Consider the following 14,912-nt stretch of genomic DNA (forward strand, 5'->3'; position numbering starts at 1 on the left):
GAGAGGACATTTATAATTAGTTGTGGTTAATATTTCATTTTTTCAGTAATATATTATTGCAGCTTATGGAGTTATGAGGAAAGTCTAATGAAGCATTCATCATGGGTTAAGAGAAAATCGACAGGCTTTATCCTTCACGAGAAATATTAACTTATGAAAATGCAGTGATAGAATGTGATCAATGTATCAAAGAGAACTTTACATTTCATAAATAAAATGTGATTTACATTCTTTAGTTCGATTTAAGAATCATAATCCTGAGAAACATAAAAATATATTTCAGTGAAAGACTTACCTTTGCTCTCGCAAAGTTGCTTGAATTTCACATACTCGGACTAAAGATCTTAAATTTTTTAATTCAGTACAAATTTCGGACATGTGAATAGTTCCCATGTTATGCGCTTCTTCGCGTAATCTTGATGCCTGTAATTAAAGAAATGAACAAAACATAAAATATAAACATTAACATACACAAAATAAAACATTAAATTTCTGAGTACAATTTTATACTAGGATTAGAGAATAATCCTTTTCCCTTCAATACACAAAAATGCTGGTGAATCTAATGGGGAAAATTAATTTAAGAAACTGTCTCTAAGGGTGGAAGGTACTTATTTTAATATTTCTCTTCTAAGTTGGAGAAAATAGGATTTCCAACCTGAAGCTAATACAGCACTAAGAAAGGACTCATAATTTATGGTTAATAAAAGATGCTGGGTCAGCCAAAGAGATTGTCGTTTCTGCAAGTTCAGGTATTAGCTATTGATTCAAGAGCCTCACTATACTCCTCTATCATAGACACACAACATATTCTCTGTAAACTTTCGAACATCCTAGATGGTCAGTTATCTGATAAAAAGAAAGAGGCAAATGGCAGTAACTGGAATGTCCTAAGGTCTCTCATCCCAAAGCAAAAATGTTTCCTAACTTCCAGTTGCTAGTCTAGTGAGAGAGTTATAGAAAATCAACAGTTTTTTGTTGTTGTTGTTGTTTTTCTTTTTTTTTTTTTTTGAGACAGAGTCTCACTGTGTCACCCAGGCTGGAGTGCAGTGGTGCAATCTCGGCTCATTGCAACTTCTGCCTCCTGGGTTCAAGTAATTCTGGTGCCTCAGGCTCCCGAGTAGCTGGAATTACAGGTGCATGCCACCATGCCTGGCTCATTTTTATACTTGTGGTTAGAGATGGGGTTTCACCATGTTGGCCAGACTGGTCTCGAACTCCTGGCTGGCCTCAAGTGATCCACCTGCCTTGGCCTCCCAAAGTGTTGGGATTACAGGTATGAGCCACTGCGCTTGGCCAGTAGATTAACAGTGCTAATGGAATCTGAAACTATCAGAGAAGCTGAGTGGAAAAAGTACACTGGCTTTGAGCCACATCACTGTTAACTGGGTGACCCTGGGATCAAGGTCTTATGCACTATTTGGTCTTAAGGACTTCAATGGCAAAATGAGAAAACTCTATCTACACTGCTTAGCTGTTTTAAGAAGCAGAGAAAATAAATATAAGGCATTAAGCACTGAGCTAACTGCTGAGTACTTGACAACAGTGCCTATAATTATGTTAAAATATTTTGTAAAACCAGAAAAGTTATCTTATATATCAAATATTTTTTAAATGACTACAAAGTTAGAGATTCATTATTTTAAATATTGCTTGAATTCAGTGGTCACATTATATTCTCTAGAAGTTGATTAAATTCTGTTTTGCTAATCATCCAAAGGTAAAATCTAGGCTGTACATAACATACCTGCTTCTCTGCATGATCTGCAGGCCATCCTTGAACGTGTTTTATGAGATTTTCACTGAAGTGTGCTGCTAGTGCAGGCGTTAATGAACACGTGGATCGGGCAGAAGAATTCTGTGGTACAACTGTTGCATTTGATGCATTACTACTATTAGAAGTATGATTGGGACCAGGTGATGGACTCCTCTGGCTACTAGAAAACAGAATTGAATGTGTAGTATGTTTAAAAGTAGTTTCTGGGTATCCTTATCCTAGAAACTGCATGTTAATACCTTTTATTAACTTAAAGATATCCAAATTCCTAAGAAAAATTTGTTATTTTAATGTCAAATAAAGAGAACTAACAATCCAAAGTATATTATTCCTCAAAACACTTTAGGGGGAAAAAACCCTTTTAACACTACTGTCAGAGTCAAATGTAAACTACTCTCCAAATCTGAGAGCAGAACCTGTTAACTCTTGTGTACCACAAACACTAATAATGTAACTTAAAAAAGTCACATTTTAACAGCTGTAGATGCACATCTGAAGACTGCTCATATACATCTAGATAAGGGGAAAATATATATTGCCTTTGTTCAACGTCAGAACTGCTGCTGAATCAGAGGGTGAAATAATGTGAAGCAAAATACAGACATTTTATTGGATAGCACTGAACAAGCATAGTGGCAAAACAAAACCAAAAAAATGACACTCTGAGATTCTTTATCTTCTTTTAAAACTGAATGGTTTGGGCCAGGGTTGGGGATATGGTGGTGAGAACCAAAAAATTTAATCACCCAAGTTGATCTCCTACCTGCTTCACCAGACTTGGCTCTGAATGCATTTCAGTTATTTCCAAAAACTAAATCTCCCAAAGGATGAAGAGTTTTCATCACTGAGGATATTTAAAATAATACTGCAGCCTCTAAAAACAATTTAAAAGAAGAATTTCCCAAAAATGTTCAGAGCAATGGCAACATTGCTGGAGTAAGTAGACAGCTTCCCAAGGTGATTATTTTGAAGGGAACAACTCTCATTTGGAGGTATAAGTTCTGAAATGCTTGTTTAGAAAACAACAATAAAAACAACAGTTGAATTATTTTGCTACCTCATAGCATGAAATAAAAAATAGGAAAATCAATCAAATGAAAACCATTTATTCAACAAATGTCATTTAAAGTTGTGTTGTTAATGAACAAAGAAAAGTGCTAACACAATACAGCAGTGTAGAACTATCTAAAAAGCCATCCGTATAGGGTCACAGTTAAGCTACTGGGAAAGCCTGACATATACCAGTTGGGAAACATTGGCCCAAGTTTTTGATACCAGACTTTGGCTTTCATCAATATACTCAAACCAAAACTGCTATGAGGAGGTTAAAAAGTAAGGTAATTCCAACAAATATTGTAAAATCGTGTGCCTTTCTGGTACAAGTATCACAAATCTTTAGCCCCGTCATATTCCACTGTGTAAAATTTTAAAGAGCCACTTTCTTCAAAATAACCCGGGCTTCACTACTAGAGACAATAACCTACCTCTTGTATACAGGTTTGTCTTTGTAAATTTTACAACATGTAAGCCTACTTTAGGGTATTCATGGAGTTTAAGGTTAAGTTCTATTTTACAGATATAATATTCAAACAACACAGTGTACCATCATTAAATAAAACAATGTGGTCTCAATATACAATATCAACCTACCTTGAGCGCTGAAGACTTCGAGGAGAGACAGGTTCATGACCTTGCTGCTTGTCAGCAGTTACAGGCTGCTGTGTGGCTGACTGTGACACTGGTCCTTGCTTAACTACTGGAGTACTAACCTGTAATGTCAAAATCTGGTGAGATGGTCTCCAAATCTAATCCACATCTCTCCCCCCAAAATCTAGGTAATCGTCTTGAAACATGTAAAATGTGGTGCTTTAAAGAAGACAGTCAAGTTCTGAAACTTAGATCTCATTTCTTTGTGAAAATGGCCCAAGGTCATAAAATTACTTCCCTATCAAACCAGTGTAAGAAACTAGTTCTCCTTTACAGCTCAGTTTTCTTTCCAATACATTATTGTCTCTTCTGATTTACTGTTACTTTTATATCAATAAAAGTAAATTATGTATGCTACCACATCATACACATAAGGATGCTTAGATTTTAATGATATGGAGAAATATGTGATTGGGCTATCAGAAAATGAGTTATGGCCCATATAAAGTTCAACATGAGAGTTTTTCAACGAGATGTTACTCTACAGAGGTAGACTGAAGTCCATGATTGCCAATCAGGATATGTATTATATTCAGAAGCCACATAGAGAAAAGCAGTTTAAAATATAAGCTCTAAATTGAGGCACAAAGGCAGATGGAGTCCTTTGTGATTAAGTCACACCTCACTGCTGTTTTTCTTTTGGTGGGGTGAGGGGATATGATTAATAATTCTCCCTAACAAATCTGGAATGTCCTGCTTAACTTCTGAATATTACCTATCAATTCTAGTCAAGTCTTATAAAGAACATTTTAGTAAGCACTACATAAAAGCTCAAATGTTCAATTATTTTAAAAAACAACTTGAAGAAGTTTTTGGAACACAAAAAACGAACAGCTACCTGCTTAAAGGAATTTTTTTTTTTTTCAGACAGGGTCTTAGTCTGGTTGCCTACTCTGGAGTGCAGAGTGACGTGATCTTGGCTCACTCCAACCTTGAATTCCCAGGCGCAGGTGATTCTCCTACCTCAGCCTCCTGAGTAGTGCACATCACCATGCCCAAGAAAGTTTTTCAGAGTTTCACTCTCTTGCCCAGGCTGGAGTGCAGTGGCGTGATCTTGGCTCAACTGCACCTCCACTTCCCAGGTCAAGTGATTCTCATGCCTCAGCCGCCTGAGTAGCTGGGATTATAGGTCTGTGCCAGCACACCCAGATAATTTTTGTACTTTTAGTAGAGACCGGGTTTTGCCTGTTGGCCAGGCTTGTTTCAAACTCTAGGCCTCAAGTGATCCGCCTGCCTCGGCCTCCCCCAGCAAATTTTCAAATTATTTTTGTAGAGATGGGGTCTTGCTATATTGCCCAGGGCCTAATTCAATCCTCCTGCCTTGGCCTCCTAAGTGCTGTAATCGTAGCTGTGAGCCACCGCGCCCAGCCTTCTTAAAGGAGTTGAAATGCTCAGTTTACAAGTGACTATAAAACCAATACTACCACTTATTTCACTTTTAACCATTATTCACTGTACTCTAAAAATGCCACCCTGAAGACAAGTTCTAAGCTCCAAAAATAACATCTTTTGCCAAAACTCACATTTTAATTCTTTCCTCCTTAAAATACTGGCAAATGATAAGGAACTGCATAATAAACTAACAACTGTAACTTGGAATTTTAAAAATCAATCTAAATTGACCCTAAAACATGCAATGATCAATGGCCAAGGTAGGGAAGGGATGAACAAACGGGAACACTTAAAAGCTGACCAACCACTTCTTTCAAGTTATATTTCAATGCATTTTTATTTTTGGGCTTCTGCTTAAGATCTTACAAAGAATTATTTGGCATTAAAAAGTCTGAAACAGCCCACTGTTTCAAAACTACTCGAAAGAAATTCCCCCTACATTTACCATTTAGACCAGCAATTTTCTAACTGCACCTATGGAGCCAGCCATGTAAGATTCTGCTGGGACAAATACAGGCAATATAAGCTTAGTAAAATGGGTCCCTGTATTCACAAACACCTAGGTTTCAAATTCTGACTCTACCACAAAAACTTAACTGAGAGTTTGATTTTCTCATCTATTAAATAAAGCTAGTGATTCTCATGATGTGAAAGCTAAACATACATTAAGTTCTTAGCACAGAAACTGCCTCATTTTTGAAATACAAATATGGAAAAGTCACTGGAAAACATGTTCATTCATGTCTTTTGGAGTTTGAAAATTCTACAAATATTAAGACTCAGTATATCCTCTTTATCTCACTCTCCATGTGACAAATCCCAAAACCATTAGGGAACAGACTCAGATGGTGTATTAAAGTAGCACAGATTCAAAGCCCCCCTCTATCCCTCAGTGAGCTGAGAAATTCTAGGCTGCATCTACTATCATACCTGTCATTCATTCTACCACTACACCTCATTCTCAGAGGGCTTTTTCTATAACAGATTCTAAAATGTTATTGACTTTCCAAAAGTAAGTAGTTTCTTTCCCAAATGTCTCTCAAAGGTGACATACCTTTGGCTGTGATGAAACAGGAGGAGTACTGATCAAAGGTTTGATAGGGACTGTGTTAGTTTGAGGTGTGCTTATTCTTGGAGAAACATATGATCTTGGGGATGACGCATCGGACGTTAAAGACATCGGAGACTGATTAGATGGCTGGGCTGTAAAAGAGGGAAGCAATTAATTTTAAAGAAAAACAAAACAAAACAAAAAACTAAAGTCCTTTGTAATATATGTGGCAAAGATATTTGTATTACTCTAACCCCCCCCACCCCCATATTACCCAGAGAACACTTATTGGAAGAAATCAGAATCTGACCTTCTCACTGGGCCACACTGACTAAGTGAGCTGTGTGTTCAGAGGTAAGCACACCCAGTGTGGCCCACTCTCCTTTATGTGGCTGGGACAGGAAGCTAGGCCTGAACCTAATCTCACATGGAAGGCCTCCTCACCATCCTTATTTCTTCTTTCTTATTCTACATTTAGGCCCAGGTATCCCACGCAGTCTCCTGCTCATGAGGCTAGCCAGAGGGTTGCAAGAGTCTTTGCACCATTATACTTCCATTCCAGACAAGGCATTCCTGCTGTTTATCAGCTTTCTGACAAAGTGACCCTTTCACTTCCCATTTGCTCCTATGTGTATCTCTCTCCATTTGGATACCTTCATGAAGAGGGATATCTAATTCAAGGCAGAAAATGAGCATTTCCATATTATCCAGTCAAAAAACATCTAACGTCAATCTGAACCAAACTTCAACTCTTCAAATACATGCAATGTTTCACAAAGATATATGGCACATCATAGTTTACTTTCAGCTTTGGCATAAAAAAACTCATTAATAACAAAGTCTGAATTAAATACTGTATTAAACAATTACAGATTTGATGGCAATACCTTAAGACAAATGTCAAAGCTTGCTTCATCTAAAAAGAAAGGAAACAAAAATACTACTGTATATGCCAGTGTTACAAAAAAAACAAAATTATTGTAGCTAATCTCTTAAAAAACTAAAAAAAAAAGGAAAGAAAAAACTAAATACAAAAAAGGGCTATTAATTCCAAAACAAAATCAAGATACCATTCTAGAGATATCTAAGATGAGTAAGAATACCTTGTGTAGAGAGCTGAGCAGCTTGAGAAATCAGAGACGTTATGTTGAAAGCAGATGGTCCAGCAGTAAGAAACTTATGAATTATAGACTGCAGTGAGGCTTGTGTCACAGCTGCTGTAAGAACTAAAAACATATTATTTCATACATTCATATAAAAACAAGAGGCTTATGTGGCATTAGTAACAACCTGACAAGGAAGAGAACTCACAAGAAACTGGAATATTTCAACCTAGAACTCTCAAAATAAAAGCCTACTAGATAGGAGTAATACAATGGGTCCCAAATTTGAAATGATCTGAGGCAGAGAAAAAGAAACTTAATGGGTTTACAATAAAGGTAAACCAACAGTTTCTTTTACACTAATTAAGATGATCACCTGAACAAAGTCTCTCTACAAAATTTAACGAGTGTTCACAGGAACTTCCGATTACGTCAGAAACCTATTCATATGTGAGTGTTCAGTATGTTACATGGAATTAACTGGATAAACAACTGCTATTTCATGTGACTGCCTTTTTAGACAAGCTGGCCATTCAAATCCTATATCAAGATCCACCCTAATAAATCTAAAAATGGATACAAAAAAGGGAGTATTGGCCAGACATGGTAGCTCACACCCAGCACTTTGGGAGGCTGAGGCGGGTGGATCGCCTAAGGTTAGGAGTTCGAGAGCAGCCTGCCCAACATAGTGAAACCCTGTCTCGACTAAAAATACAAAAAATTAGCTGGGCATAGTGGCAGGTGCCTGTAATTCCAGCTACTAGGGAGGCTGAGGCAGGAGAATCGCTTGAACCTGGGAGGCAGAGGTTGCAGTGAGCCGGGATTGCACCACTGCACCCCAGCCTGGGCAACAAGAGCAAAAACTCCATCTCAAAAAAAAAAAAAAAAAAAAAGTATTTAGAAATACCATGTATTTTTGATGTGTAAGATATTTTATTACTGACATTAACTATTATTTCTTCAACTATTTATTTTGGAGACAGGGTTGTGCAATCAGCTTACCATAGCCTTCACCTTCCAGGCTTAAGTTATTCTCCCACCTCAGCCTCCCAAGTAGCTGGAACTACAGGCGTTCACCACCACACCTGGCTAAGTTTTTGTATTTTTAGTAGAGATGGGGTTTCACCATGTTGCCCAGGCTGGTCTCAAACACCTGGGCTTAAGTGGCCCACCAGCCTCAGCAAGTGCTGGAATTACAGGCATGAGCCACTGCATCTGGCCTCCTCAAACTATCTAAAAGCCCCACTTTGCCTAAATGAAACATTTACCTACCACACAAAAGAACTGCGTGGTTAGAGAATAAAATAAAAATACAAAAAAATTAAGGACAGTAAGAACAGACTAATGACCAACTAGCCTGAGATAGCTTTATTTTTAGGATAAGAACTTAACCACTTAACACTACTTTTAAGTATATTATGTGAAAATGCACATAAAAATTGATCACTTTATTTTTATTTATTTATTTTGAGATGGAGTCTTGCTCTGTCAGCCAGGTTGGAGTGCACAGGCACCATCTCAGCTCACTGCAACCTCCGTCTCCTGGGTTCAAGCGATTCTCGTACCTCAGCCTCCTGAGTAGCTGGGATTTACAGGCATGTGCCATCACGCCTGGTTAACTTTTGTATTTTTATTAGAGATAGCGTTTCACCATCTTGGTCAGGCTGGTTTCAAACTCCTGACCTCAGGTGATCCACCCGCCTCGGCCTAAAAATTTATCATTTTCAACAGAAAATTTTGCAGTGCTTTTAGGAATTAACGTGTGAATCTGAATAGTTTCCAAATTAACACATCTACTTTTCACACTTTTTCAAAGTGGCTGACTAAATATTCTGAAACATAAGCAGCATTACTGAAAAGCAAGGCTGGAATTAAATAATGCAATTCACCAGGAAAAAAATGGCAACATTTTATCTAGTACCTATCTCCTCCCTTCTCAGAATTTTTTGAAAGTATTTTAAGTAGCTACCTGAATTCCTACTTTTCTAGTAATTAGCATATTTTAAATATTCTGAGTAATTATTTATACAGGTTTTTTAGAAACATACCAGAAGTTTTTATACCAATTTCAACAAACGCTCGATTGTTTTAATGTAAAATTTCACCATACACATTATGTGCATAGAATGGCTTATCTCCAGTAACTACCAGACACATAACAAGTATTGAAAAATATACACAAGATCCAAGCACCACTAACTCAATTATACTACCAATGGTCTTAAACTACAGTGGATATAAATTTCCAAACTCCAAAAACAAAAAACAAAACAAAAAAAAGTGTTCAACTATAAATTTCAAAGGAAAACAAAGACCATTCCTAAACTGGGGATTTTACTACTTACATAACTTTGCACAATGCAAATAAATTTTTAAAAAACTGTTACGAAGATTTACCTTCATTTATTTTAGATATGTCCACATTAGAATTATTAAGCTGCAGCGTGGCTTGCAAAGCAGGAAGCAATTGTCTAAGAAGATTTGGGTCCTGAAGTAAGGGAGGTATTGGTGACTGTGGAACAGGAGAAACAGGGACCGCTGAAGCAGATGTTGGAGGTGCAGATGTGGGGTTCAGTCCAGAGGCAGAAGACGTGGAAGGAGTTGTGCAAGAATGTGATACGGATTTGTCTCCTGATGTAGATTCTAAATAAAAAGATAATACGCCTGAAAAATTACTTGAATAGAGAAAATTGGAACAAACATCAAAAGAACACCTCTCATGTGCCAGCCAGGCACCTAACATAAGTAATCTTATTTAACCCTTACACATTGGAGCACACAGAAGATGCTCAGTAAACATTCACGTGACTAGAATAATGATTTAGACATTTCTCACCCTATTTCATAGGTAAGAAAGCTGAACAAGAAAGGTTAGATAACCTGAAGCCATAAAACCTGGTAAATCATACCCATATCTGATTTGAAAAGTACCAATCTGTCTACCACCAATGCTATCTCAAAGATAATTATTTATTAACCACACATTCAAATAAGCTTCCATTAGGATAAAAGGACAATATAATTCTACAGGATTTAATTTATATCTCATGAAATAAGGTGAAAAATGTTTATGGCCACAGTAACAACCTACCTCAATAAGACACTGGTCTTAATACAAATCAGGGTAGGTACACCAAGGTGGTTACACCCAAAATGGGCTAAAGATGTGATGAGAAGAGACTTTTATACTTAATAACTGGGTTTTGTAACTACATACTTCCCTTTTGTAATTCAATATATAAGGCAATGAGCTATTTGTTTCATTTTAAGATTATTAAAAAGGACACTTTAATATTAAAAACAACCCACCTCATAGTATTTAGAAATAAAAGATGTATAAAATATGCATGGAAAATTATTTGAAAGCTGTTGTTTCAATTATTTATATAGATTTAAGGTAACTGTAATCAAAGCCCCAAGAGCACTGTTAATACTATTTGACAAGCTAGTAACATAAATCCTGAAGATTCCATAACCTGAAGAAAAAGAACACTGCCAGCAGGACATGCCCTGCCAAATATAAAAACTTACATTTAAAACAAAGCCAGTTAAAGGTAGACTGAACTTTTGTGTAGGTATTTAAGTCTTTAAAACTCTTAGAGGAAAACACAGAAAGGTATCCGTAACACCAAGCAGATGTGTAAAGTTACAAAAAGCAGAACAATTATATTCAAAGTAGTGGTAATCAGACTAAAGAATTTCTATATGTCAAAAAAGACAAACTGCCCAATAGAAAAATGTACAGAAGACATTATTTCAAAGAAGGAACTTGAATGCCTAGGAAATTCAAGAAAAGATGCTCAACTTCATTCAGAATCAGGACAATGTAAAACAAAGCAACATATCCCTTTACATTCACCATAATGCAAAAATTTTAAAGTCAGACATACCAAATGTTGGCAAAGAGTAATGAGAACATTTACTCAACATTTCGGATGGGTAATAAATTGATATAACCACACTGGAAAGTAATTTGGCATTATTTAGAAAAGTTGAAGATACGAACACTACGTGACCCAGTAATTCCCCTTTAGGTACACACCCTCAGTGAAACTCAGATATATGTAAATCAGGAGAAAATTCAAAGACTATCACAACAGCACTCTGTTTGCTTTTAGTACAAAACTAGAAACAACCTATTTCTTTAAGATTTTCAAGATCATATATACAGTACTAGCAAGGTTATTGAAAACACACTCCCCAATGAGTCTTTTTACACTACTATAATGGTCGAAAGAACTAGGGATAATAGCTCTCTAAAGTGTGGATCTCATAGCTGATTTAAGTACATTTCAAAAATGTGTTGATTAACCATGATGAACTCAGAAGGACTAAGATATTTTTATTTGCGTAAGGGTATACACTTTTAAAGGAGGGTGCTTGAATCCAGCAGACTGCCTATTATTTTCAGCTTTACTGTTCTGGATTCATAGACAAGCACAAAGAAACTCAAATAAAACGATAAATGTTTTCCTTGCGAAAATTCTGCTGTCAGATGGACGTGGTGGCTCATGCCTATAATCCCAGCATTTTGCAAGTCTGAGATGGGTGATTGCTTGAGCCCAGGATTTCCAAGACCAGCCTGGGCAACACGGCAAAACCCTGTCTCTACTAAAAATACAAAAAATTAGCCAGCTGTGGTGGCTTGCGCCTGTGGTCCCAGCTACTCAGGAAACTGAGGTGGGAGAACCACCTGAGCCACGAAGTCGTGGCTGCATTAAGCTGTGATTCAGCCACTGCAATCTAGCCTGGGCAATGGGAGTGAGGCCCTGTCTAAAAAAAAAAAAAAACCACAAAACTGCTGTCAGCTATTGTATTTTATGGGGCAATCAATTATGGAGTATATTAGCAGTATTCTCCAGATCACATCCCTCTTAAAGGTTCTTTCACACACAACTTGGGGGCATCCTGATTAATATTAATAATGAAATAAACTCTTTATTTCTACTTACTGCATGAATTAAACTAGTATTAATATCCCCCTGAAATTATCCTCATTCTTTGTTATTTTTGTAAATTTTCTTCTGCTTTTAACAGAAACAAGTTGGAGAAGAAAGTGCAAGGTGTTTACAATTTTATTTGGTGCTACCAAATCTACGAGACATGAAAATTTGCAGAAGGGCTTAAAAATCCTTCAGTGTTGCTCATCAAGCCAAGCAAAAGGGAAAATACTCCAAAATAAAAAAAAAATACACATCATCATTAACAAAAAATAACAAAAACATCCTTAATTTCTGTTTATTTACCCCAAGGATAGACTTCTTTTGCAGTTTTGGGGAATTACAGGTGAGTAGTGTGGAAACCAGTTGATTCTACTTAATATTTATGGGACTCTTGGGCAAGTGACATCTCTGAAGGCCAGAATTTCTCTATGAAAACGTTTGATTTTATTAAACCTTTTAATAAAGGTATTAGTCCTCAACAGACTGCTCATCGGAATCACTTCTAAAGTTAAAAAACAAAACAAAACAGATACCTGGGCTCCAAGCCACATTTACTGAACGGAAGCCTGGGCATATCTAACAACTTGTAAAAGTTCTATGTGTGATTCTGGCACTACTTGCTGTTTATGCAAAAATAGACTGGAGAACCTCCAAGGTTCCTTTTAACTTTAAAAACAAACAAAAGAAAAACATAAAGCAAAATTGAAAAAATATAGCACAATGTGGAGAACTGAATTGAATAAGGATACGATCAGGGACAGAAGCGAAATCTTTTATCCATGCAGGTCTTCAGCATGCTATATTTACACTTTTTTTATTGCTCCACTCTCTCAACCAAAGACACACATACAAACGTCCTTCCAAAGCACGCTGCAAGTTATTTACATATTTCTTATGTTACATGCCTCAATCTACATGTATAATACTAAAAGCTGAGTTTAATAATACAAACATAAAATGCTATTCTGAGAGGTAGTTTTAGTTTTATCACTGAAATAGTATAAAAGGTAGAAGTTTTAAAGTGTTGGTTGGGTTCCCCTCCCCTTTGGTTTGGAGTGCCCTTACACAAATCTAGCGTATTACTCAGTATCTTCTATTACATAACATTTATTATCCCTCCTTTGTACTAGGAACATGAGCTTCCTCGGGAGAGGAATTGTGTTGTATCTTTTCTTTCCTGAGATACAGTCGTTCTCTGTCACCCAGGCCGGAGTGCAGTGGCGTGATCTTGGTTCTCTGCAATCTCTGCCTCCGGGTTCAAGTGATTCTCCTGCCTCAGCTGGAATTACAGGTGCATGCCACCACACCCAGCGAATTTTTTGTATTTTTAGTAGAGATGGGATTTTGCCATATTGGCCAAGCAAGCTGGTCTCGAACTCCTGGCCTCAACTGATCTGTTCACCTCGGCTTCCCAAAGTGCTGGGATTACAGGCACGAGCCACCACGCCGGGCCTTGTTGTACTTTTCTCTGTAGCCCTTGTAGAAAACAGGACTCGGCACCAAAATGGCATCAACATACACTTGCTGCCTGGGTGCCAGTTAATGACAGCATTCTTCAACACAGGTAACAGGAGCATGTACACATGCATTCGCATTTAACTTCTAGGCCAATCATCTTGATTGGCCTCAAAACTGATAATGCTAAACAATAAAAAAAAAAAAAAACCTGATAATGCTGGGAAGGTAGGCCTTACACTTCCATCGATGTAACAGTCAAAGAAAACGATGAATAGCTCATTTTATGCTATATTCATAAAGCTAAGTAACACTATGTAGAGACAAATTTAACTTAAACTTATTTTAAATAATCTTATAAAAATAAACCACCTTTTGTAAACACAAAGGCAACAAAACTTTGGAATAACTTAAAAAAAAATCAGCGTACTTTTAGTATAGAAATATATATATATATTGAGACGGAGTCTTGCTCTGTCACCCAGGCTGGAGTGCAGTGGTACAATCTCAGCTCACTGCAAGATCTGCCTCCCGGGTTCACGCCATTCTCCTGCCTCAGCCTCCCGAGTAGCTGGGACTACAGGCGCCTGCCACCTCGACCGGCTAATTTTTTGTATTTTTAGTAGAGACGGGGTTTCACCGTGTTAGCCAGGATGGTCTCGATCTCCTGACCTCGTGGATCCACCTGCCTCAGTCTCCCAAAGTGCTGGGATTACAGGCGTGAACTACCGCACCTGGCCTACAAATACATAATTTTAATTAACACTTCATTTGTCTGAAACCTTTTCGTCTAATTTGTTAGGATATGAGGCTAATATGCTTAATAACATGTTTTACATGTTTGCAACAAACTGAACATAAACAGAAAATCCACATCTTTGAAAAGAGCTAAACACAAAGAATGAATTTACGTAAGAGAGAATGTAGTGTTTTTCATTAAAAAGTCAGTTCAATGCTTTCTTCTGCGCTTGAAGAATATCAGCCCTACTCTCACTGCTTCAATGCAAACTTTTCCAAGCATTAAGGAAACCTAGACTACTACAGATCAAGCTCGTCCAACCCATGGGCCACGGGCCACATGAGGCCTAGGACAGCTTTGAATGTGGCTCGACACAAATTTGTAAATTTTCTTAAAACATGCAATTTTTTAAAAAGCTCATCAGCTATCATTATTTTATGTGTGGACCAAGACAATTCTTCTTCCAATGTGGCCCAGGGAAGCCAAAAGATTGGATACTCCTACTTTAAATGGTCTTTCAAAATCACTCTTTAGTAATGGAATAATATCTGGTTTTAGCTCTAGTGTTGACTTGTGTGTGGCTATGATCTTTCAAAGGATATTTTGTGATCTCTTCCTAAGCTATTTTAAACTTTCCTTCACTCTCCCATTTGACATTTCTGTGACTTGTATATCGACCAATTATTTGATATGTGCTGTAAATATCACCCTTTGATTTTAAATTCTATGTATTTAAGAGACAAAA

The 14,912-nt window shown here is 37.1% G+C and overlaps 1 protein-coding gene across 25 annotated transcripts in view; it reads right to left on the minus strand.

Moving 5' to 3' along the window:
- Positions 1-14,912, minus strand: part of WAC (WW domain containing adaptor with coiled-coil) — a 116,339-nt gene that overhangs the window by 33,222 nt on the left and 68,205 nt on the right. For 12 of the 25 annotated variants that reach the window (XM_063710270.1, XM_063710276.1, XM_063710269.1 and 9 more), the window contains 6 exons: positions 9,428-9,673; positions 7,031-7,153; positions 5,931-6,079; positions 3,428-3,546; positions 1,748-1,937; positions 296-423 (listed from right to left, as the gene is read on the minus strand). In XM_063710270.1, coding sequence (XP_063566340.1) covers positions 296-423; positions 1,748-1,937; positions 3,428-3,546; positions 5,931-6,079; positions 7,031-7,153; positions 9,428-9,673 — 955 coding nt within the window. The remainder of the gene's footprint in view (positions 1-295; positions 424-1,747; positions 1,938-3,427; positions 3,547-5,930; positions 6,080-7,030; positions 7,154-9,427; positions 9,674-14,912) is intronic. The other 13 variants (XM_063710267.1, XM_055352418.2, XM_055352413.2 and 10 more) reach the window with 3 other exon arrangements.

Source organism: Gorilla gorilla, chromosome 8 (genome assembly GCF_029281585.2).
Source record: "Gorilla gorilla gorilla isolate KB3781 chromosome 8, NHGRI_mGorGor1-v2.1_pri, whole genome shotgun sequence".
In the NCBI taxonomy this organism is placed as follows: domain Eukaryota; kingdom Metazoa; phylum Chordata; class Mammalia; order Primates; family Hominidae; genus Gorilla; species Gorilla gorilla.